At 42.9% G+C, this 26,019-nt stretch overlaps 1 protein-coding gene across 2 annotated transcripts in view; it reads left to right on the top strand.

Moving 5' to 3' along the window:
• si:dkeyp-121d2.7 (zinc finger protein 263) overlaps positions 1-26,019 on the top strand; it is a 34,162-nt gene that overhangs the window by 4,236 nt on the left and 3,907 nt on the right. The window contains exons 2-4 of one of the 2 annotated variants that reach the window (XM_061834178.1): positions 3,815-4,133; positions 12,164-12,426; positions 25,761-25,872. In XM_061834178.1, coding sequence (XP_061690162.1) covers positions 3,842-4,133; positions 12,164-12,426; positions 25,761-25,872 — 667 coding nt within the window. In that variant the 5' untranslated portion in view covers positions 3,815-3,841. The remainder of the gene's footprint in view (positions 1-3,814; positions 4,134-12,163; positions 12,427-25,760; positions 25,873-26,019) is intronic. The other variant, XM_061834179.1, reaches the window with a different exon arrangement.

The raw sequence follows: 26,019 nt of genomic DNA on the forward strand, positions 1-26,019 counted from the left end.
AAAATAAATATGAGCGGAGAGCGTTTCATCGATGCGCAAAGTCTCATTCGACAGCCAAGTGGTAGCCATATTGCCTGGAACGTCATCAGCAGACATCACACTGGGACATTCGCCATTGAAAACACGTAGTGGCACCTGCTGTGGGAGAGGAACATCAAAGATTTTCAGATTTTTTCCAACGCTCCTTCTAACACAGAAGCTCTTTTCGAAGAAGAGAACATCTCACAATCAAGTGAAGTGACTGGGGCAATATTACCGTATCGTTTCAAGCCTTATTTAGATGATATGCGGATCACTTCTAACTAACACCAGACTCCCTGACAGTATGTGTGACAGTATGTGACGTACTCAGCTGCGAGCTACGATAAAGCGTGCCGGCTCGGCAGAACAATGAGCCACCCCGGCCGAAGCCGTGATCGGCGGACGTGCACATCGACACATTTAGCACCCATGACTTACGGACGCAGATCTTTTGTTCCGTTCTGAGAGGATTATGCCCCCCCAAAACTTTTTTTTTTTTTTTACTGCACGCATGCACTGCTTTTTTTAAAAATGTATGTATTCTTTGCTACTTGCCGAAGGCTGACTGACTTTTTAAAATTTTTAAGTTGTGATGACTCTTAGTTCAACATCTTGTTGTTGTCATAATCCCCTTGTTAAATAAATTAATTGTAGCTAATCACAATTTTTGGTTAATTTTCACTCATAAGATTCAAGCCTGATCACCTCCAAGCCTATTAAATCAACAAATCTCTCTAAACAAAACTGTTCCAACAAAATGACATGATCCAAAGAACAGTCATTAAATCAAGTAATTGACATGTATCTATCCGGAAAGGGTTACAAAGCCATTTCTAAAGCTTTAGAATTCCAGCAAACCTTTTGGGAGAGCTGTTATCCTCACATGGAGAAAACGTGGAACAGTGGTGAAATATGCCAGGATTTGGGTGGCCTACAAAGATTACCCCAAGAAAACAGCAACGCCGTATTCGGGAGCCCACAAACTCAGGATAATTTCTAACTAACTGCAGACTACCCTTGCCTCAGTTAAGGTCAGTGTTCATGACAGAACAATAAAGAATCAGCATCAGCTTTAATGGCCAAGTGGATAAAAACAAGGGATTTTTCTCCAGCATTCGGTGCTGCCCTGGTACTACATTCAAAACAAGGAGCAAGACCAAAACCACTGCTGGCCAAAAAGAATATAAAGATCTCGAAAAGCATCTAACTGACTCACAATACTTTTGGGTTGGTATTATATGGGCTGACAAGAAGACAGTTGAGCTTTTTGGAAGCTGTCCATTTTCACCTGACGTAAATGTAGCACAAAATTTCATGAAAGGAACATCACACCAACAGTCAAAGATGTGTGAGACAGTGTGATTTATCTTGGGCTGCTTCGCTCCTTGAGCAACTTTCTGTGACTAATGGAACCATGAGTTCTGCTCTTGAACATATATTGGTGAGATAGAATGTTCAGTCATCAAATTGGTGACTTCAAGCTTAAGCGCACTTTGGATTCTGCAGCTGGATAATGAGGCCCCTCAAAAATTTGTGGTTCCGATTTCCTACATTTCAGAACTAAGGTAGGTCGGGATTTATTTATTTATTTTTTAACAAAAATATTTTTACATTGTCCAATCTGAACTCGACACCCAACAAGCATGTAACCATGAATCTGTGTTATACCCTCAGTCTCTCAATCTGGCAGCGTGTATTATTTATTCCATAACAACATGGTACAATTAAAAAAAAAAAAAAGATCCAGCGCAGTAAACCACAGCCTGACGTCTGGAGGTAACAGAAATGAAGATGTTGAGGTTCTCGCTTGGAGTGAGCAGATTGGATAGGATTAGAAATGAGCTCATTAGAGGGACAGCCAAAGTTGGATGTTTTGCAGAGAGAGAGAGAGAGAGGAGAGAGAGAGAGAGAGAGAGAGAGAGAGAGAGGAGAGAGAGAGAGAGAGATGAGAGAGAGAGAGAGAGAGGAGAGAGAGAGAGAGAGAGAGAGAGAGGAGAGAGAGAGAGAGAGAGAGAGAGATGAGAGAGAGAGAGAGAGGAGAGAGAGAGAGAGAGAGAGAGAGAGAGAGAGAGAGAGAGATGAGAGGAGAGAGAGAGAGAGAGAGAGAGAGAGAGAGAGGAGAGAGAGAGAGAGAGAGAGAGAGAGAGAGAGAGAGAGAGAGAGAGAGAGAGAGAGAGAACAGAGAACAGACTTCGATGGTTTAGACGTCCAGAGGGGAGAGAGTGAGTATATTGGGAGAAGGGTGCTGAGGATGGAGCTGCTAGGCAAAAAGAGCAAGAGGAAGACCAAGGAAAAGGTTGATGGGTGTCGTGAGGGAGGACAGTGTGTGTTAGTGAGGAAGATGCACAAATGGGCTTAGATGGAAAAAGATGACACGCTGTGGCGACCCCTCACGGGTCAAGCCGAAAGGAAGAGAAGAAGAAACATGGAAAATAACACTTGACACGGGGTCCTGAAAGCCAACTCCATCTCCAGGACATGGTGCCACCCTTTTCTTGATGGTTCTCGTTAATTCACGCTTTCTTGTGCGTAATGAGATGAATATTCATGAAGGAGTCTCACATTGCAAAACATCGGAATATTAGGAGAGATGATAAATAAACTTGACTAACGAGGCGAAGGGTTGGACCCGGATACAGGAAGACAAGATGTAAGCATGGATTTTAAGAAGGTTTATTGGCAGGCAGAGGTCATACACGGGAAGGCAGTCGAACAGGACGATGGTACACAAATCCAAAGGCAAAAGGCTTGGTCCAAAAAACATGAAACCATATAAAAAATTCGTACATGGCAAAACATGAAAACGTAACTTGACTTTATATGGCTCTGTAACACTATGACATGAGACAAGGCATTTACACTAGCTGATGCTTGTAAACACACATGCATGTACATACAACGGTCTGGCAAACATGAAAAACGAGGCTTAAATACACTACGAAATCAGGGCGTAACCAGGTGCAGCAGCGCGCACCAGGAAGTGGCACGGCCATGCCCCCACCCCCCCATGGCTGCTGTCAAACACCCGGGATAATCCTATGCTTACACAGTAACGCGTGCACGCATTCAGGGAGTGTGCTAGGTCGATCATATCTGTGCCTCACTCTTTGTCATCCTCAATCCTCCGCGCCGGGAACCACGCCCCGCACAGATTTATGATGTTGTATAAAAACGTTAGGGTCGGCCGGAAAATCTGAATTTTTTTTTTTTTTTTTTAAATACACCTCATCCAAAATACAACAGGTAGTCAACTTCTGAATGAGTTAAAAAAAAAAACCAACAAAGGTTTTGGAGTGCCCGAGTACATGTCCAGAATTAAATCCAATGGAAATTCAGTGGCATGGCTTCAAAAAGATGTTCATGATCAAAAACCTTCCAGTTTTACTGAATTCAAACAAGTCTGCAAGGAGGAATGAGCCAAAACATTTCCATTAGAGATGTGAAAGACTCTTTGCCGAAATGCTTGATTTCCATTGTTGCGTTTATGATGGCCCAACCAGTTATTAGGCTTATTAGGTTATTACTTTTTTGTACAGGGCCAGGTAATTTTTGAGTCGGATTTACAAAATGAAATCACCATTTGAAGTCTGCATGTTGGGTTCACTTGGGTTTTATGTGCCTATTTACATCTGTTTGGTGATCATAAACATTACAAGTGGGGAAAGAATTAGAGAAAGGGGCCAGTAATATTTCACAGCATTGTATTTTTCTGTATTTGAGGCATGGCTCAGTCTTTGATTACTGTATGAGCACTCCTATATATCACAAATATAACAAATACCATCATGTCCAGCTCCCGTTCGGACCTGTCCCTGCGACAATGGAGGAATCAGTGACAACATTCGAGACACATTTGACAACCATTATGGACAGCCTCATACGGGCATCTGTGTGCGAGATCACCAAACTGTTCCAGGAGACGGTGGCTGACTACCTGGTGGAGCTTTCGCTGAACCGTAAGGAGAATGATGCTCTTAAGCTGCGCCTGAGGCTTACTGAGAATAAACTGAGGACAGAACGCATGTACGGCGTGGGTTGGGCCACAAGCCGCCGCAACGCCAGACCAGCAGCTGAGGAAGGAGGACATCACAAACGGAAAGTTGAAACAGACCGTAAGTGGAAGTAATATTATCTCAGCGGGTGCTATTATACGATGTTATGACTACTGTAATTTCTCGTGTATAATCCCCACCCCCAAAGTTGACCTCAAAATTCTGGAAAACCCTTCTATCTTTGCATTTTTACAATGCGTGATTTTTATTCAACACATATGATCAAAATATGGAGTTTAATCTGTATTTTGTTAGTTTTATTTCATTTTTCTGATGTTAAACACTTTATTTGAACAATAGCTCTGCCATTTGCAGGGCACATATAAAAAAAAAAAACTACCATTGACACTCACATTCACACCTACAGGCAATTAAGGGTCTTCAATTCCACAACCATGAATGTTTTTGGGATGGGGATATGGGAGGAATCCGATGTACTTGGAGAAAACTCACATACACTAGCTACGGAGAAACATGCAAATTCGACACAGATGAGGCCGGATTTGAATCTAGATCCTCAAAACTGTGAGGCAGATTTGTTAAGCAGTCGTTCACCATCCTGCCACAATGTTGCTTATTTACAGTTTTTTATTTTTTTTCATTTTTAAACCTATATCATTGATACCCAAACATTTTCCTCCGAGGTTGCATAAAGGCAAGATCAAACTATGCACGTGCTGCTTTTATCTTAAATTAAAAATGCTAGAATCAATCTATGTCCCAGTTTTCTGTAAAAGGATGTTTAAGGCAAATAATTTACAGTGAGATTTTACAAGATTTTTGAGTGGCCGAGGGCCACTAGAATTAATTTAACCTGATTTGACAAGCTGCCGAATCCCAGCTCCACATGCAAAACAAACACGAGCAATCTGGAGTAAACACCTAAAGGTCAAGTGTCATCCCTATAAACATTCTAAAATAGATATTGTAATAAAAAATAAATATAACATTATTCACTTCAATGTCTATACAAAAAAATAAATATGAGCGGAGAGCGAGTCATCCATGGGCAAAGTTGCGGAAGTGTCATTCGACGACATCCAAGTGGTCGCCATATTGGCTTCGTCCCCTGTCCGTGACGTCACCCCGGATATTCGCCATTCACTGCGACGAGATATATGATAAGCCACGTCGGCGCCGAAAATGACGAGCCACCCCAGCCGACGTGGCTTATCATGGCGTCGTTGTTCATAGCTGCCGTCCACGATGAACAACACCGCCAAGCCGGGGCGGTTTGCGGCGTTGTCGTCACACTAGGTCGAGTACAGCATTGTCGGAATGGTTGTTCAGAGCCGCCGCCGTCTGCAAGCCCAACGCGCAGCCTTCACTGAAGCCATGACCGGCGGACGTGGCACCTCGGCCGGTATGATTCATTTTTGGCGCCAAGGTAGCTTATCACTGAGTCAAGCCGGGTCGCTTTACGGTGTTGTCACACGTGGCTGAGTGCGCCATTGTCGGAGCGTTGTTTATAGCCGCTGCCATCCGTGAGCCTATGCGGCAGCCTTCTCTGGCGAGGCGACGCAGCAGCCTTCGCCGGCGAGCCCAACGCCGTCCGACGCGCACATCGACACATTTACCACGGCTGTCATACGTCCGCGGATCTTTTGTTACGTTATGAGAGATGGATTACGTGGTCCGCCCCAAACTATTATTTTTATTTTTTAGTAGCTGTATACACACCTACCTGTCATTTGGAACCCACAAAGCTCTCCTCCATTGCACCCGTGCAATCCATTTTTCATGACTAATCGGGTCTCTTACAAACTTATGAAGGGTAAATCCATCCTCAAGCAATGTCCAGCAATGCAACAAGCCAGCATTTTGGCGAACGCGAAGGAACATTGAGCTACCTTCCCGGAGGTAAAACTAATAGAAACAAACGAGTCCACTTGAGGGCATCCTGCCATGTACGTCACTTCCTGCTTCCCGAAAACAAATCCCTCGAGAGGATTTTCATGGCGGGAGTTACAAAAAGCTGTATACGTCAAAATCATGTTTTGTGGTGGGGGGGGGGGGGGAACTCATGGGTCCAAATGGATTGCACAGGTCCAAAGGACAAGAGCTTTATGGTTTCCAATTGACCCCTCCGTACAGGGCACTTAACCACGCCTCCTGAAGTTACGTCACCCCACATGTGCTAACTTCAGACAAACAATTAGCAAAAATGGCGGTGCAGGAAGAAAAGACTTGAGCGAAATTGTCCGATTTACTAGCTGATTTCTCACTCGCATTCTTAGCGAATAGTGAAATATCGTTGAAAAGCAGACAGCCGGCTTCAAGTATTTCAGTGAGGGGTATTTCAATGGTATTTACATGCATATCGACGGAGAAACCATTGACATTAGCGCGAGATCTTTCCGGAGTCAGAGGAAGACCGAGAAGCCACATAATTTAATATATTATAACCCAAAGACGAATTCGTCATTGACAGTTTCCTATTTTCGTGTTACATATCACACTTGTGTGCAGAATCTGTATGTGTATCTGTATAGCCGTTTGTGAACCGCCGTATGAAGGAAAAGAAGGCGAGGCTTGATTTTACGAGTTGTTTCTCTCGTTTTCTTTGTGTAACGTCATGCGCTCCCCTCAATAATTATTCTTGCATTATTGCCGAACCTACGTAAGTCCCGACCGAGTACGACAATCACTACTTTAGTGTCCTCAAACATCTTTCCTTGAGTCTTGGTGTCTCGGTGCACGTCGAAGGCTTTTAGGACTCGCTAGTCCAGTTTAGCTTAGATCGCTAGCCACCAACAGAGACACGTTTGTGCAGTCAGATCATCGCAAAATATCGCTCAACACAGATCAAGTTTGTCAATCATTCACACGTAACTATATTATGCAAGCTGCTAATTAATTTATATGAGACGTATTGAAAATCAAATATAGGGCTTACCTTCGTGCAAACATCTGTTCTGGTTGATTTTAGATGGATTCAGTTGATCATACGATCTTCCACAAAGTTTGATCCATCGAAGACATTTTACGTACTGGGTCTTCGGTTTTGGAAAGGGTACGAATTGAACTCCACCAACTAGCATTTCAGGATATCTGTCGTCACTATTACAAAGTCCGTGACTACACCTCTTAACCATATCTATTGTTAAAGAACCCAAATACGCGATAAAACGCTAACTAAAGCTATACTGGACCATGCAACGTTGTCTGAGGGAACGGTGGGTGCAAAAAAGGGGCGTGGTTTAGGCAGATTTCTGGCCTCTGATTGGTCAGTGACGCGGATGATGCAATTTCTACAGAGGGGTTAATTGACAGATAGGTGTGTATAGAGCTATTAAGATAAAATAAAAAATTGTTGTGGAGGACTAATGTGTAACACAGTTTATAGCTTATGTTACGTGTGAATTTAGAATAAATCCCCTTGGTCAAAACAGCAAAATATAACAAAGCACTTGTATTGCTTTTAAGACAATTTAATCAGACGCAATACAATACAAGACTAAACAATAACAAAATAGAAGTACAAGGACAGTTTAGTAGTGTGTAACATGAACAAACAACAGTCACCAAACTGGTGTGTTCCAAGTTGGCGAATGTTATTTTCAGCGAATGTTTGAAGTCGCCAAATACTCTGGATATCTCCTTAAGACAAAAGGCAGAAAACAGCTTGGCCTCCGTGTACTTGTGTACTTGTCCAAAAGCAGCAGTGATAGTAAAGAAGCTCCATCGACAGCCATCCTCCCGAACATTCCGGACATCCGCGTCCGACGATGTAACGGAGTCCTTCTCTCAGAACGTAACAATAGATCAGTCATAATAACTTCATAAAGTATGTAAGTCAGGGTTGCCCAATGTTTCGATGGGCGTCATTTCCTGCGACACGGTGATGGGTCGGGCGGGGTGGTGGCCGGGTGCGTTCTGTCGCACCAGGGGCGGGGAGGAGAAAGGCGCTCTCCCCTCGACCTGCCATCGGTATCTGGGCACCTCTGATGTAAGTAATAAAGAGATGAATAAAAAATAAATAACTCCAGTAGCAATACAGACAACAGACACACACAGCTCTAGATTCATTCCGATAACATCCATATTTACCTCCTGAGTACGCTACATGCACAAGACTTGTGAAATGGTTAGGAAATCGAACAATTATGGGCCAGTCATTTAGAGCATTACACCGGGTCCCTCGTCCTCCTCGTCAGCCCACTCGTCTGTGTCTGGAGGGGAGTCTTGTGTCAGTCGACGCATATCGTCCAAATATGGCTCAAAACGATATGGTAAAATGGTCCTGGTCACTTCGCTTGCTTCTGAGATGTTGTCTTCCTCAATAAGAACTTCTGTCTCTGAATGTGCATCAGAAGAATCTGAAAATCGCTCTCGTTCATCTGGCATTACATTTGGCGCAGTGTGATGTCTGCACATGATGTCACAGACAAATATGGCCACCACTTTGATGCGCATTGTATCGAGGCCGACTGATGGAACTTTGCATTATAAACCATTCCCAGCTCACTTTTCACGACAATTATCATCAAAGTGATTAATATTATTTGCAGTTTTGATAACAGTACCTATTTTATTTTTATATTTGTGTCAGTGGCACTTTCAGGATCATTGTGATATGGAGCAGAGAAGAGGAAACTATTTTCCCTTCTAAAAATGATTTATCTTTGTTCAGAAGATTTTTTATTCAGAAGAGAAATTACTATTTTTGTTGCAAATGTGTTATTTGCATATTTTCACATCTAGAAAAGCTGTATAGTATATCAAACTAACTCAATGGTAGTAGTAGTGGTGCCATCAACCCCCCCATGCCAACATCTACTTTTTTAAATCTAATGATAAATTCATCCATGTTTTTGTACTTGAACGTACCTCTGTTAAATTAAAATTAACCCAATGCTGAACAATGAAGTAAATTAAAATTGTAAACTTTTCTGTGTTCATGTTTGTTGTACCTAAAGGAGTTATTTTATTAATGACATCATTTTAAATGGTTGACAGACTTTTTTTTTTTTTTGTCAAATATCGGAATCAGCCTCAAATAATCCTTATTGGGTTGGGCCCTAATAAAAATGGAAGTTATGTTGCAAGCCATCTGGCAGGAGCACATCACTCTCTCCCATCCCTTTCTGCAAGTTGAAGTTCCCACTTGGCTCTTTTTGTGCTCTGACACACACTTCCTCCTTTTGCTCCTCTGCCTCCTCCTTTCTGTCTTCTTCCTCCCCCTTTCCCCCCTGACATGCTTTAAACTCTTCCTCCCTTCTCCGTCTTGTACCTCCCCCCCTCCTGTTCTCCACTCCCTCTGGCTTCCTCCTTTACCTCCTCTCCACCTCACTAGTCTTTCCATGCGTTGATTCTTTTACTCCATCATCACTCTCCCTCCTCCCCCTCCTTTCTGTGCCTCACTCTTCGTCATCCTCCATCCTCTGTCTCCTCACCTTTTAGTTTTAACTTTTCTTTTCTCGCTCTCACACTTTTCTCCTTTGCTTTGACACACCATTTCTCCTTCCCTCATCTTTCCTCATCCCCTGCCTCCTCCTTTCTTTGTCTAGTCTCCCTTCTGTCTCCCGGATGCTTTGACACGTCCTTTCCCTCAATTTTCCTACCGTTCCTTCCTCCTCCGTGCTTCACCTCTCCCACCCTTTTTTCTCCCTCCCCCATCTTCCTCAGCCTCCTCCACATTCTAACATTCTACCTCCCTCCTCTGTTTTATGAAGCTCCTCCTCCTCCTGCCCTCACTTCATTGCTCCTCTCCCTCCCCCACCTCCTTCACTACCCTGCCCCCTCTCTCCTCCTCCCTTGGAGCCCGCCTCCACCTCCTCCTGTGCTCTTTGCTCACACGTCACGTCTCTAGTGTGCTCCTTTCCCAGTCCTCCTCCTCCACCACCACTACTGTCGCAATTAAGCGTTCTCTCCACTTCGTGTACATCCTGTCCTTCCCTCTCTTGTTCTTCATCTCTTTTTCCTTGCTTATATAACAAGCAGATTCAACATTGAAAAGCTGAGTTTGAGTAGCTAGCAGCAACATATTTCTGATTTGTCATAATTACCTTCTGAATAGTTGACATTTCCATTGTCAAGTGAGACCCCATTTTGTCCTGATAAATCTGTGGTTTAATGGGTAAAATGAGTTATTGAGGAGACAAAATAGTTTGGATTGTTAAATTCAACGCATGTCCAGAAAATTACAATGCTCTCAGAATGTACTGTTACCAACATTCACCAGGTAGGTGTCTAGAACGAAACACAAAATTAAAACTAACCAGTAGTACACATTTATAACCGCAAGGTGGAGTTATATAGAACGTTACTCATTATGACACCAGGAGTGTGACTTCGGAGTAACACTTCCTTGTTCCCTCTTAAGTCCTTCCAATGCCATCACACCGTGAAAGATACGCGTATGAGTTGCTTTTAAATGGATCAATTTTTTAAATTGTTTAGAGGGCGTACATGTTTTTACATAAATGGGATTTTTAATGGAAATTTACTATTTGGAGGTTGGGAACACATTAAACTAATTTACACAATCCATCCATCCATTTTCTGAGCTGCTTATCCTCACAAGGGTTGTGGGAGTACTGGAGCCTATCCTAAAGAAAGACAGTGGTGCTACTGTGAATTATGAAAGGAGATATTCGCGAAGTACAAAACTGAGGCGCGTGTTTGTTACGGTTAAGTCGACTATACCAAAGAATAAAAATGTAATAAAAGGCAGCTAGTGTTGCAAAGGAGTGACTAGCATTACAAAGTAAAGGCCACAGATAACAGAAGAAATGGAGAAGCTACTGGAGAATTACCCAGTCGAATTATGGACAGTGACTTCGGCGTAACACTCATCCTCCTCCTCTCTTGAGTCGCTTCAATGCAATCACACCGCGAGCAAAAAGATAAATGATACACATATAAGATCCTTTATATGTATGTATTTATTTTTTATTTTATTTTATGGAGGATGTACATGTTTTTACATAAATAGAAATGTAAATGGGAATTTAGTATTTGGAGTTTGGGAAAGGATTAAATCAGAATCATAACTGATGAATGCTGATACAAAATAATAATTTTCCAAATAGGCGTGATCAATTTTGTACTATATTAAAAAAGAAACGCAAAAGAAGATTCACTCAAAATTAACTTTTGTTTGAAAACTCACCAATTATATTTATCCAGCAAAAATGCCTTAATTCTACTTGATGTTCGCTCGAAATATGAACTGTTTCATGAGCTTTTGTTTATTGAACTCGTTCAGGAACAATACTGTGTACATCAGTGTACAAATCAAGATTCATAAAGACACGGATGAAAGAGCTCAATGGGAATGAACTTGACTGGCTGGCACAATTCTGACCTCAAACCTATGGAACACTTAGAAAAATTAGAGCAGAGACTGAGAGCCAGACCTTTTTGTCAAAAAGTGTATAACCTCACAAATGTTCATACATTCCCATAAACAGACTTCAAACCCTTGTTGACAAACCTTCCAGAAGACATTTGTTATAACTACAAAGATTGGATGGACGCTGTATTAAACCGTATGGTTTAACAATTGGATGTCACTTAAATTTATATCTGAGTCAAGGCAGGTGAACAAATACTTTTGGCATGACAGTGTATATCGGAATAGGGACATGTAGTTATAGGTACTAAGTGGAAATAAAGATATGTTATACTGGAATTATGACTAGACAGGATCATATTTGAGATGTAAAAGTGGAGTTACAGATCTAAAATTCCATTAATTATAGATATCAGGAAAGAGAAACAACATACATTTACTTTTAATGACAAAAGTGACTTATCTATCTTAAGGGAAATGAGATGGTAGATACCTCACATGCCATTTGTGGATAGGAAGAATGCAGTTTTGCATATGTCAAATGTTTTTTTTTTTTTTATTAGATAAAACTGAAATACAGATCTGTAACACATATCCAGTGTAACTGTTAAATGCTAAGGGTTGCCATACACTTGTCACTCCAATACCCTCATCTTCCTCCTTCAGCCTTACAACCCCACCTTTTCTCCTTCATCAGTCTCTCCTGACTTACCACTCTTCTCCCACTCATACTCCCTCCTCCTCACATTGTGCTGTCTATCCTTCCTGTCCTTATGCTTTCTTTTCCCCTTAGCAGGCAAGTCAAAGAAGGGCCCTGCAGCAGCCTATCGTAGAGGCTGGCCTGGAGGCGTGTGGGAGGAAGGCGGAGGAGGTGGCAGCGAAGGAGGAGCAGCAGCAGTGGTAATGACAGCAGGACAAGGAGGGAAAGATTCCAGGCAGATGTACCTTGTCCAGCTCCCCAGGGGTGAAGAGGATGAGGAAGGCACGGTGCACGACAACGAAGGGGAGGGCAGCCTCAGCGTTGAGGGGAAGGAGACACCTAGCATCAAAGAGGAGGTGAGGGAGGAAGAGGAGGAAAAAAAATCAAGCACATCATCTGCTTCGTAACTTCACACAAAATAAGACACAACAAGATTGTGGTCAGATCACTGTGGCCGTGTAGTTAACAAATGGAGGACCAGTGATTTGATCGAGTGGAAGCTCTCCGTTTCACAGGAGCACTAAGCTTTTGTGTCCAAATAAAAAGGCCATAGAGCAGAGTGTCTGTGCATAAGCATTTAAAACATCCATAAATTTTCTGAACCACTTATCCTCACTAGGGTCGCCGGAATCCTGGACTCAATCCCAGCTGTCTTCGGCAGGAGGCAGGATACACCCTGAACTGGTTGCCAGCCAGGTGCAGGGCACATGGAGACAGACAGTCGCAATCACAGCTAGGGACAATTTAAAGTCTCCAATTAATGCATGTTTGTGCGATGTGGGAGAAACCCCACACAGGCACAGGGAGAACATGCAAACTCTGCACAGACAGGGCTGGGATTCAAACCCCGTACCTCAGAACTTTGAGGCCAATGCTCTACAGCTGCTCCACAGTACTGCCCATTCAAATCATAATATGCCAAATGTCTTAATCGAGCCATTTCCAAATACTTTTTTTTTTTTTCCCTAAAGGTAACGCCACACCAAGTGATGTCATTGAATAATTCATGTCGCCGCTTGTCTGCAACTGGTTTGGCTGCGACTCTCGAATTTGCAATTAGATGGCAAATCAAGAGTACTTGTCACAATATCAAAATTCTGCCTTTTGTTACTTTACCTGCATAAAATACCTCAATTCCGGTACTGAAACGAGAATGATGGCATAAGTATAAAACAGTTAAAAAAAAGTGGAATGAAAACCAACAAAACAACTTGAAGTGCTTTATTTTTTAAATTAATTCATAATGTGAGGATAATCTTGTAAAATTATGCAGTGACGAAATTAACCAATTAACTCCTTTTCTAAAAAATTACTTAGATCGAAGCCAGCATTATTGTAATAACAGGTGTATGTGTATAAAATCGTGTATCTATTTACAGTATTTGTATGATATATTAAGCTCATAGATCATTTTCCATTTGAGACTGAGATCCCCACGATAAACATGTCTGGAAAGAATGAGTCCAAGCCCTGGAACAATGAGTCCCTGCAATTTACCACCTCTGCAATATGATGGTTGTTGCTTCGCAGTCCCTCTATTTTGGGGATTTTCATTTGTATGTTTTTGTATATTTTCAGTTGCTCTGGGTCCCTCTCAATATACATGATGCATTTTTTAGACAATATATTTTTTCTAACAGTCAAAAAATGATATATTTAAAGCCCAAGTGTCATCCCTATAAACATTCTAAAATAGATATTGTAATGAAAAATACATATAATATTATTCACTTCAACGTCTATATGAAAAAATAAATGTAAGCGGAGAGCGCGTCATCCATGCGCAAAGTTGCACAAGTGTCATTCTACGATATCCAAGTGGTCGCCATATGTGCTGCATCCTCCGTCCGTGACGTCACTCGGACATTCGCCAATGAAAAACGTGGTGCACCCGAACTATGGGAGACAAACGCGCCTCTTCTGACACGGAAGCTCTTTTTGAAAAGAACACCACACAACTGAGTTAAGTTACCTGGGCAATATTACACTATTGTTTCGAGCCCTCGAGGCAATATTACATTATTGTCTCGAGCCATATTGAGATGATACGCGATCACGGCAAAACCGCATCCCCGTCCAATGCACTTCCGTGGTGGAGATGAGCCATCGCGGCTCATCGCTGCCGACCGGTGTGGCTTGTGACGGAGCCAAGCGGTGCTGCTTTAGGGGGTTGTTCATAGATGCTGCAGTACGTGATGAACAACAGAGTCGAGCCGGGGCGGTTTAGTGCGCGCACGCGGCTGAGTGAGGCATTCTCGGCTGGTTTCTTCAGAGCCGCCCCCGTCCGCAAAGCCCGACGCGCAGCCTTCGCAGAAGCTGTGACCGCCGAATGCGGCGCCTCAGCCGGTGTAACTGATTTTTGGCGCCATGGTGGCATAATATGGAGCCGAGCCTTGTTGCTTTAGGGGGTTGTTCATAGCCGCCGCAGTCGGCAATGAGCATCACCATCGAGCCGGGGCCCTTCACTGCGTGCATGCGGCTGAGTGAGGCATTCGTGGCTGGGTTCTTCAGAGCCGCCGCCATCCGCAAGCCCGAAGCGCAGCTTTCGCTGGCAAAGTGACGCAGCAGCCCGACGCTGTCCAACGCGCACATTGACATATTTCGTACGCGGATCTTTTGTCACATTATGAGAGACCGATTACGTGGTCCGCCCCAAACTATTATTTTTTCAGTAGCTGTATACACACCTACCTGTTATTTGGAACCCACAAAGCTCTTGTCCTCTGCACCCGTGCAATCCATTTTTCACGACGAACCGGGTCTCTTGCAAACTTATGAAGGGTAATTCCATTCTTCAAAGTGTTCAAGCAATGTCCAGCAATGCAATGAGCCGGCATTTTGGCTAACACGAAGGAACAACAAGCTACCTTTCTGGAGGTAAAACTAATAGAAACAAACGAGTGAACTTGAGGGTGGTCCCACCGTGTACATCACTTCTTGCTTCTTCTCGAAAACAAATCCTTCAAGAAGATTTTCATGGCGGGAGTTACAAAAAACTGTATACGTCAAAATCATGTTTTGTGGTGAAAAAACGCATGGGCCCATATTGGCTGCCGTTTTTTCAATAATAACATACTAAAAATCAACCATTTCATGACAGTAGCCCTTTAATGCCATTGATACAATACCAAATACATCCTTTTTAAAGACAATTTAAATTCTAAATAACATTGGCATTGTAATGTAGAACAATAAATCATCTTGGATACAATACTAAAGTTCTCTGTTTGCAAAAATTGTATTTAAATATTAAATATGTGCGACACAGTGGTTGCTTGGTTAGCACATCCGGATCACAGTTCTGAGGATCGAGGTTTAAATCATGGCCTGGCATATTTGGAATTTGCTCATTCTCCCTGTGCCAGCGTGGATTTTTCCTCCCAAATTCCCCCGCAAAAAACAAAAACATGCATTGTAGGTTAATTGAAAACTCTAAATGTGTGAATGGTTTACAGTGAAGAAAATGAGTATTTGAACACCCTGCTATATTGCAAGTTCTCCCACTTAGAAATCATGGAGGGGTCTTGACATTTTCATCGTAGGTGCATGTCCACTGTGAGAGAGATCATCTAAAAAGAAAAATTCAGAAATCACAATGTATGATTTTTTTAAAAATGATTTGTGTGATACAGCTGCAAATAAGTATTTGAACACCTGTATATCAGCTAGAATTCAAAGCTGTTCACCAGCTTTGCACACACTGCAGGAGGGATTTTGGCCCACTCCTCCACACAGATCTTCTCTAGATCAGGTTTCTGGGCTGTCACTGAGAAACATGGAGTTTCAGTTCCCTCCAAAGATTTTCTATTGGGTTTAGGTTTGGAGACTGGCTAGGCCACGCCAGAACCTTTTATATGCTTCTTACGGAGCCAATCCTTGGTTTTTGTGTGCTTCAGGTCACTGTCGTGTTGAAAGACCCTGCCAGTCTTCAATGCTCTGACTAAGGGAAAGAGGTTGTTCCCCAAAATTTCACAATACATAATTTAATCCAAAGCATGATGCTACCCACCCCCATGCTTCACATTAGGGAATGTATTTGGATGGAACTCATCATTCATCTTCCTCCAACGGTTAGTGGAATTATAACCAGAAAGTTCCATTTTGGTCTCATCTGACCACAAAGCTTTCTCCCATGACTCCTCTGTATCATCCAAATGGTCATTGGGAAACTTAAGACTGGCCTTGACGTGCTGGTTTAAGCAGGGGAACTTTCCGTGCCATGCATGATTTCAAACCATGACATCTTAGTGTATTACCATGTCACCTTGGAAACGGTGGTCCCAGCTCTTTTCAGGTCATTGACCACTGTCGTGTAGTCCTGGGCTGATTCCTTACCTATCAAAGGATCATTGAGACCCCATGAGGTGATATCTTGCATGGGGCTTCACTCCGATCGAGACTGACCATCATGTTTAGCTTCTTCCACTTTCTAATGATTGCTCCAACAGTGGACCTTTTTTCACCAGGCTGCTTGGCAATTTCTCAGTAGGCCTTTCCAGCTGTGTGGAGTTGAAAAATTTTGTCTCTTGTGTCTTTGGACAGCTCTTTGGCTTTGGCCATGTTACAAGTTTGAGTCTTACTGATTGTATGGGGTGGACAGGTGTCTTTATGTAGGTAATGACCTCACACAGGTGCATCTGATTCAGGATAATATATGGAGTGGACGTGGACCTTTAAAGGCGGACAAAGAGGTCTTTGAGGGTCAGAATTCTAGCTGATAGACAGATGTTCAAATACTTATTTGCAGTTGTATCACACAAATCATTAAAAAAATCACATTGTGATTTCTGGATTTTTCTTTTTAGATTATCTCTCTCACAGTGGACATGCACACATGATGAAAATTTCAGACTCCTCTACGGTTTCTAAGTGGGAGAACTTCCAATATAGCAGGGTGTTCAAATACTTATTTTCTTCACTGTATATGTGCCCTGCAATTGGCTGGCAAACTGTTGAGGGTGCACCCCAACCCTTGTCAATAAATTGCTGAGATAGGCTCTAGCATGCCTGTGTCCCAGGTGAGGATAATCAGAATTATGTTTATTCACCAAGTACATTAGTACCATACAGGGAATTTTTCTTTGGGAGTTGGAGCTGCTCCAGTACGACATACATGACAACAACAGTCACCTGAGACTTAAAGACATTGCTGTAACAGTCATGGAGCAATAAGGGCTGCTAGTAATCTGGCAATGATTGAACTTTTTTTTCAAGCATTACAGAAGATCAATGAATGAATGAATGTTCCATAGTGTAGGTATAGAGCTTGTGTACGTGACGTCACCATTTTCACCCAGCCATATTGGCGGTCAAACAGAGCTGCTTGACATTGTGGGAGACATTGAACCAGACGAGAATATTTACAATACCCGAGACCTGTTGTGCTGTTGTTTGTCACAACAGATGAGACAGATATTCAAAGAGATCATTCTATAGCATACCAGCCGAAAAGACCAGAAAATATCTATGGATTTCAGCAATTAAACATGATTGATGGTGCCCAATGAAATACAAACACGCCTGTGTAGCAATCGTTTCATTTCAGATATGACTTATTCTTCTCAATCTCAAATTACCAAAAAGTATTCATAATGCCAAGTTGGCTCATTTGAGAACAATGCGTGTTAAAAAAAAAACTGTCTGTGGCAGAGGTTTACGGAGGTTAAGTGTGGCCGCAATCGCTTCCATGTACGTCCCATGGAAACCAACTCCGTCCTCAACCAGGGATCATTTATTTAAATATTGGTATTTGTATTGAATACTAGCAGAAAAGATCGATGGTCAAAGGTCTCACTGGGATGCCGAGAGAGACTCCGTGTATGATATGTTCTCCGCTCATTTTTTTTCGGCTAGACATTGAAGTGAATAATATTATATGTAGTTTTCATAACAATATGTATTTTAAAATGTATCATAGGGATGTGCCTTTAAGCTCCAGCCTTTAGATCGCTAGCGAGTGTAATAAACGGGGTAACTTTCCATTAAGATTCCCTAGTTGTGTGGATTTATGGCCCAAACGCTGTTCTGCTAGGAGCTTGCTACGTTGTGCGTGGTGCAGTGGGTATTACTGCAACAATGGAAATCAATCTGTTGCAGAAAAAACTCCCATGTCCATTGTATGGAACAATAACCTGCCTTACTCTGTCTTTGATTAATGAAGTTATGGGAAAGAGTAGTGGAGGCTAGACTCAGGACAGAAGTAAGTATCTGCGAGCAACAGTATGGTTTCATGCCTAGAAAGAGTACCACAGATGCATTATTTGCCTTGAGGATGCTCGTGGAAAAGTACAGAGAAGGTCAGAAGGAGCTACATTGTGTCTTTGTGGATCTAGAGAAAGCCTATGACAGAGTACCAAGAGAGGAACTGTGGTACTGCATGCGTAAGTCTGGTGTGGCAGAGAAGTATGTTAAAATAGTACAGGACATGTATGATGGCAGCAGAACAATGGTGAGGTGTGCCTTAGGTGTGACAGAGGAATTTAAGGTGGAGGTGGGACTGCATCAGGGATCAGCTCTGAGCCCCTTCCTCTTTGCAGTGGTAATGGATAGGCTGACAGATGAGGTTAGACTGGAATCCCCTTGGACCATGATGTTCGCAGATGATATTGTGATATGCAGTGAAAGCAGGGAGCATGCAGAGGAACAATTAGAAAGATGGAGACATGCACTGGAAAGGAGAGGAATGAAGATTGGCCGAAGTAAAACAGAATATATGTACGTGAATGAGAAAAGTGGAGGGGGAAAAGTGAGGCTACAGGGAGAAGAGATAGCGAGGGTGGACGACTTCAAATATTTAGGGTCAACAATCCAGAGCAATGGTGAGTGTGGTAAGGAAGTGAAGAAACAGGTCCAAGCAGGTTGGAACAGCTGGCGAAAGGTGTCTGGTGTGTTATGTGACAGAAGAGTCTCTGCTAGGATGAAGGGCAAAGTTTATAAAACAATGGTGAGGCCGGCCATGATGTACAGATTAGAGACGGTGGCACTGAAGAAACAACTGGAAGAAGAACTGGAGGTGGCAGAAATGAAGATGTTGAGGTTCTCGCTCGGAGTGAGCAGGTTGGATAGGATTCGAAATAAACTCATTAGAGGGACAGCCAAAGTTGGATGTTTTGCTGACAAGGTTCGAGAGAGCAGACTTCGATGGTTTGGACATGTTCAGAGGCGAGAGAGTGAGTATATTGGTGGAAGGGTGCTGAGGATGGAGCTGCCAGGCAAAAGGGCGAGAGGAAGACCAAAGAGAAGGTTTATGGATGTGGTGAGGGAAGACATGAGGGCAGTTGGGGTTCGAGAGGAAGATGCAGGAGATAGGCTAAGATGGAAAAAGATGACACGCTGTGGCGACCCCTAACGGGACAAGCCGAAAGGAAAAGAAGGCTGTCTTTGATTACCTCCTACCAAGGCAGGATTTGTACTTTTGATTTGCTATGTATGGAAGTTCTTCAGCAACACACACAGACACATATGTAGGGCGGGTCATATGCCAATGAGTATGTTTCATGATCAGGAAATCAAGTTCAAACTTGCATATATAAACTATTTGTGATATAACCGTTCTGAATAACTATTTTAACAATGCTGTATTTAACCTTTAGCTGAAACATGAATGAATATGGGTTATTTCCACACGCATTGCCTTTTAGTTTTTTGGTCTGATATTGATCCAGGTTATAAAAAAGTCAAATGTTCATTTTAGTCTTTATTTAACACTCTTTATTTAAACAATGCAAACATTTTTGACTCTGCCCCCTAAAAGAATTGGAATCGAGAATTGTTTGGAACCGGAATCGTTCACATTCAGACGATGCCCAACTCTCCCAAAGAATACATTGACTTAATTCTATTATTAAATATGATTTTATTTATGGGGCGCCACAGTGGATCAGCTGGAAAGCGTTGGCCTCGCAGTTCTGAGGTCTCTGGTTCAATCCCGGACCTGCCTGTGTGGAGTTTGCATGTTCTCCCCATTTTTGCGTGGGTTTTCTCCGGGCTCTCCGGTTTCCTCCCACATCCCAAAAACATGCAACATTATTTGGACACTCTAAATTGCTCCTTGGTCTGTTTGTCTCTATGTGCCCTGTGATTGGCTGGCAACCAGTTCAGGGTGTACCCTGCCTCCTGCCTGTTGACAGCTGGGATAGGCTCCAGCACTTCCGTAACCCTCGTGAGAGTAAGAGGCTAAGAAAATGGATGAATTTTGTTTATGATTAAAAAAAAACATAGAAAATGGTTAATTATCAGGTCTTAAACATGATGAGCTAATTTTATTTTAAACAAACATACCTCTTGTTGTAACAGGCCTTAAAAGTATTGAATCTGTTACCCCATCACTATATACATACAGTATGTTATATATATAAGTTTATACAATGCAATAGTCATTTATTTGAAAACTTTTACATTCTTTAATGATAAAGAATACATTTTCATCCACTCATTGACTTCTGTTGCTTTTGTTCATTGCCTACGAACACATGACGCTCCAATAGTGGACTTTTTTTTCCTTTTTTTGCTCCACGTTGATAGTGGTTTATCGTCCAATATTCTGGTGGAGTTCTATTTTTCTCCAGTGATTGGTGTCCTTTAACATGCGCTAATTCTCATTTGTCGTGAACCGTACCTCTGCACTTGTAGACATATGTCTAGCTTGTTTGCTGATAGGTGGTCATATATAAGGTCAGATTTGTCACTAAATTATTTATATAACTATATCTGCAACTTACACGTTTTCTGACCTCCACAAATATAGCTGCAATTTACAGTAAGTGATACTTCAAAATGTTTGATTTTGTTACAGTGACTTCAGGATTGTCTGTAGGTGTTGTCTGCATGGCTCAGTTGCTAAATGTTGTATGTCCGCTGTCCAGTTTCATCTACTATATTTGAATTAGTCAACTGTAGTTTAGCCATGCTGCTAGGTGTGTCTAAAAAACGAGCATGGCAGGATGCATCACGGCCATGCCATGTTTCGTTCTTTTATGCCCACTTTTACGCTGCTGTAAAAGTCACTATTTTTCCTGCTTTTTTTCCATTTTGCTTTTCTGTGTGCATTACCTGCCTAGGGAATTTTAATGCTGTTCTGCTGGCAGCCGTTTACCTTCCTCCCAGCTCAACCAACAACAGGAGGAAGGCACTGTACGAACTCCACCGGCTCATCAAAAGACAGCAGACATCGTACCCTGATGCCTTCCTCATCCTGGTGGTAAACCCAAGACAACGTTTCCACAACTTCATGGGCATGTTCAATTTCTCACATAAGGAGACGGAATTTTGGACAATGTTTACACAACTCACAAAGGAGCCTACAAAGGCCTCCTCACTCCCCACCTGAGAGCTTCAGACCACAGTACTGTCATGCCTCCATACAGACCGTTGGTTAAGGTGACGTAACCAGTCCAGAAGAAGATCTGCGTGTTGCCACAGGGGTCATCAGATGCACACAAGGTTTTTTTTTTTTTTTTACCACCACAGGCTGGAGCATGTTCAAAAAGGCAGCTACCCACAGCAACATCACAGACCTCCAGGAGTACACAGAGACCATCACTGCCTGCATGAGGAAGTGCATGGAAGATGTTATGGTCTCCAGAACCACCTCCATTTGGGCCAATGAAAAATCATGGTTCACAGAGGAAGTCCACAGGCTTCTGAAGTCCCGGAGTGCTGCCTTCAGCGCTGGGACGAGGTGAGCCTCAGGGCAGCAAAGGCCAACCTATCACGTGGCATCAGAGAAGCTAAGACACATTACTCCAGGAGAGTTGACAACTGCTTTGACATCACGACGAGAGAGACCAGGAGTGGCGTGGTTCCCAGACATCACGGATTACAAGCCCCCCCCCAAACCTGTGACAACTCCTCTTAGCTGCGGGAACAGTGCAATTAATTCCTTTTTTGCTTTAATGCAGACAACGCCCCAGCACAGAAGATCCCTCTACTTCCCAATGACTGAGTGCAGCTCCAGACAGGGTGCGGAGAGCCCTCACAAGGACTAATGCAAAAAAGGCCTCTTGGACCGGATGACATTCCTGAACGCGTCCTGAGAGACTTTGCAGATGAACTCACAGCTGTCCTCACAGACATCTTCAACACCTAACTAAGCCAAGCCGTCGTTCCAACCTACTCTGAGCCACCACCATCTTCCCAGTCCAAAAGAACCCATCTCCCTTCTGCTACAATAACTATCCCTTGATTGCACTCACTCCCATCATTATGAAATGCTTCGAGCAGCTAGTTATGGAGCACATCTAGATCAGACAGGTTTCTGGGCTGTCACTGAGAAACAGAGTTTCAGCTCCCTCCAAAGATTTTCTATTGGGTTTAGGTCTGGAGACTGGCTTGGCCACGCCAGAACCTTGATATGCTTCTTACAGAGCCACTCCTTGGGTTTCATGGCTGTGTGCTTCGGGTCATTGTCATGTTGAAAGACCCAGCCACGACCCATCTTCAATGCTCTGACTGAGGGAAAGTGGTTGTGCCCCAAAATATCACAATACATGGCTGCGGTCATCCTCTCCTTAATACAGTGCAGTCGTCCTGTCCCATGTGCAGAAAAACACCCCCAAAGCATGATGCTACCACCCCCATGCTTCACAGTAGGGATGGTGTTCTTGGGATGGAAGTCATCATTCGTCTTCCTCCAAACACAGTTCGTGGAATTATAACCAAAAAGTTTAGTTTTGGAGTCATCTGACCACAAAACCTTCTCACGTGACTTTTCTGTATCATCCAAATGGTCATTGGCAAACTTAAGATGGGCCTTGACATGTGCTTGTTTAAGCAGAGGAACCTTCCGTGCCATGTATGATTTCAAATCATGACGTCTTAGTGTATTACCAACAGTCACCTTGGAAACAGTGGTCCCAGCTCCTTTCAGGTCACTGACCAAGTCCTGTCGTGTAGTCCTGAGCTGATTCCTCACCTTTCTAAGGATCATTGAGACCCCACGAGGTGATATCTTGCATGGGGCTTCACTCTGATTGAGATTGACCATCTTGTTTTGAGATTGACCATCTTGTTTAGCTTCTTCCATTTTCTAATGATTGGTCCAACAGTGCACCTTTTTTCACCAAGGTGATTGGCAATTTCTTCGTAGCCCTTTCCAACCGTGTGGAGTTGTATAATTTTGTCTCTGGTGTCTTTGGAGAGCTCTTTGGCCTTGGCCATGTTACAAGTTTGAGTCTTACTGATAGTATGGGGTGGACAGATGTCTTTATCTATCTTACGACCTGACACAGGTGCATATGATTCAAGATAATACATGGAGTGGAGGTCCACTTTTAAAGGCGGACTAACAGGTCTTTGAGGATCAGAATTCTAGCTGATAGACAAGTGTTCAAGTACTTATTTGCAGCTGTATCACACAAATAAATCGTTAAGAAATCATACATTGTGATTTCTGGATTTTTCTTTTTAGATTCTCTCTCACAGTGGACATGCACCTACGATGAAAATTTCAGACCCCTCCATGATTTCTAAGTGGGAGAACTTGCAATATAGCAGGTTGTTCAAATACTCATTTTCTTCATTGTATGATGGTATCTCTTTTGCCCTCCACTCAGCCCTCACCGACCTGAAGACCAAAGACGCAGATGTCAGAATGCTGTTGATCAAATTTAGCACAGCGTTCTATACCATCGTCCCCCAGCAGGTCATCCTCAAACTAGACCAGCTGGGACTCAACACCTCCCTATGCCAAAGGCTGTTGGACTTCCTGATAGGGAGAGCCCAGGTAGTTCGGGTTGGCAGCAACACCTTCAACACAATCATACTGTACACAGGGGCCCTCCTCTTCACTCTGCTGACATTCTACTGCACACACACATCCAACTCCAACCTCTAAATCAAGTTTGCAGACGACATGACAGTGGTGGGTTTCATCAAGAAAAAGATGAGACAAGCTACAGGAGTGAGGTAAGCCACCTGGCGATGTGGCGCCAAGACAAAAATCTCCACCTGAATGTGGAGAAGACTAAGGAGGTCACAGTAGACTTCAGGAGAGGGCACATCCAGAGTCCCCCCCTAACTGTTAAGGGTGCTGCAGTAGAGCTGTTGAGCAGCCCCAAATTCCCGAGTGTCTCTGAAGACCTGTCCTGGACCACTAACTCCAAAGCACTGGTTAAAAAGGCTCAACGATGACTAATACCAGCTGAAACTGAGAAGAGCGAGAGCCCCATCATGATCTCCTTTTACAGAGGGCGATTGAAATCATCCTGTGCAGCAGCATCACAGTGTGCTACGGCACCTGCACCAACTTCTGCTTCAGAATCCTGCAACACACTGAGAGCACCTGAGATGATCATCAGTCTCTCTCCCCCTCCCTTCTGGAGATTTATCACACCCGCTTCACTCTCAAGGCCACCAGGATACCAGGTGAGCCCACTCACCCATCCCAATGCCTCTTCAAATTGCTGCTATTAGGAAGGATACTGCAGAGCCTTCGGGCCAAAACCAGTGGGCTCAAAGACACCACCATTGACTCCAGACCATAAATTAAGATCATGCACAAACTACACTTTAAGCACTGTATTTTCTTTGCCCTTTCAGCACTGTGTACATTTCCCAACTGATTATTCTGCTTTGCTGTGAATAAATGTCCATCATTTTATACACTGTCCATAATATTCAACCGTGTACATTGTTGTTCATAATGTCAATACCACACAGCTGTGTATATAAAAATTGCAGTTGTTGGAAACTTAGCCAGATTGACCACATTGTCTATAGAAATAAAAGCACAATGTACATATTTTAGACCAGTTTATTTATATTTTATTAATTTATATTCAACTGTTTAGTCCAGTGGACCGGTGGCACAGCTGTAATGCATTGGCATCACAGTTCTGAGGTCCCGGGTTCAAATCCCGGCCCTGCTTGTGTGGAGTTTGCCTCTTCTCCCCATGCCTGCGTGGGTTTTCTCCAGGCACTCCAGATTCCTCACACATCCCAAAAAGATGCATTCATTGGAGACTCTAAACTGTCCCTGGATGTGATTCTGAATGGGACTTTTGTCTGTCTCCATGTGCCCTGCGATTAGCTGGCATCCAGTTCAGGGCGTACCCTGCTTCCTGCCAGATGACAGCTAAGATGGGCTCCAGCAATATCATACTTCTACTATTTTTTTTAACACACCAATCCCTTTCAACAAATTGCCCAATTGCACAACCTATTATGAATACTGGACCTTGTTGGCTTTCTTAGAATTTACTTATAGTATGGAATGTAGAAATAAAAAATATACTGAAAATGGGTATTAACCTGGTTAGTCACATTGGACTGCTATTATTTTCAACACTACAGTATAACACATCTGACAATCAAATTACTTGAACATGAGCAACACATAATGGGGAGATAAGACCGTCTTTGGAGGTGGTATCAGTGACATGACAAAGACTAGACAATGCACATTTATGAAGGAATGCCTTGATTAAGGCCAGTTTGGGTGTTAAATGTAGCACTCACTCACATCCCTACATTGTTGAAGTAATATACAATACAATTTATATATACATATATCCATACTTCACACCAGATGCTGGCATCATGCATATTTATCTTATCTTACCTTATTGCAGGACGCTGTGCGAAAGCTGGCAATGTGACCGTAATGATGACAAGCACCATAGAAAATTGATGAATTGACTCCAACTGGTTCAGTTTGATGTTGCTTGGAAAACATCTGTGCTTCTCCTTCCAGTTTCCTCAAACCGAGGGATATCAACCGGCTTCTCTCAGGCTAATCAAGGAGGCTCTGAAGATGGACCGGCCTAACCACAACGTCTGCAATAATTCAAGTGTTCAAAGCGAAGGTAAACAAGCTCTGTGTATACTTATACACAGCATTATGACGACTTGCACTTTCTGATTTTTGACACGAAACATATGTATACACTAATCACAAAGCCTTATGCATATTGGGCTTTGTGGTGAAATTGCACAATAAACCTGAAGGACCA

Source organism: Syngnathoides biaculeatus, chromosome 11 (genome assembly GCF_019802595.1).
Source record: "Syngnathoides biaculeatus isolate LvHL_M chromosome 11, ASM1980259v1, whole genome shotgun sequence".
In the NCBI taxonomy this organism is placed as follows: domain Eukaryota; kingdom Metazoa; phylum Chordata; class Actinopteri; order Syngnathiformes; family Syngnathidae; genus Syngnathoides; species Syngnathoides biaculeatus.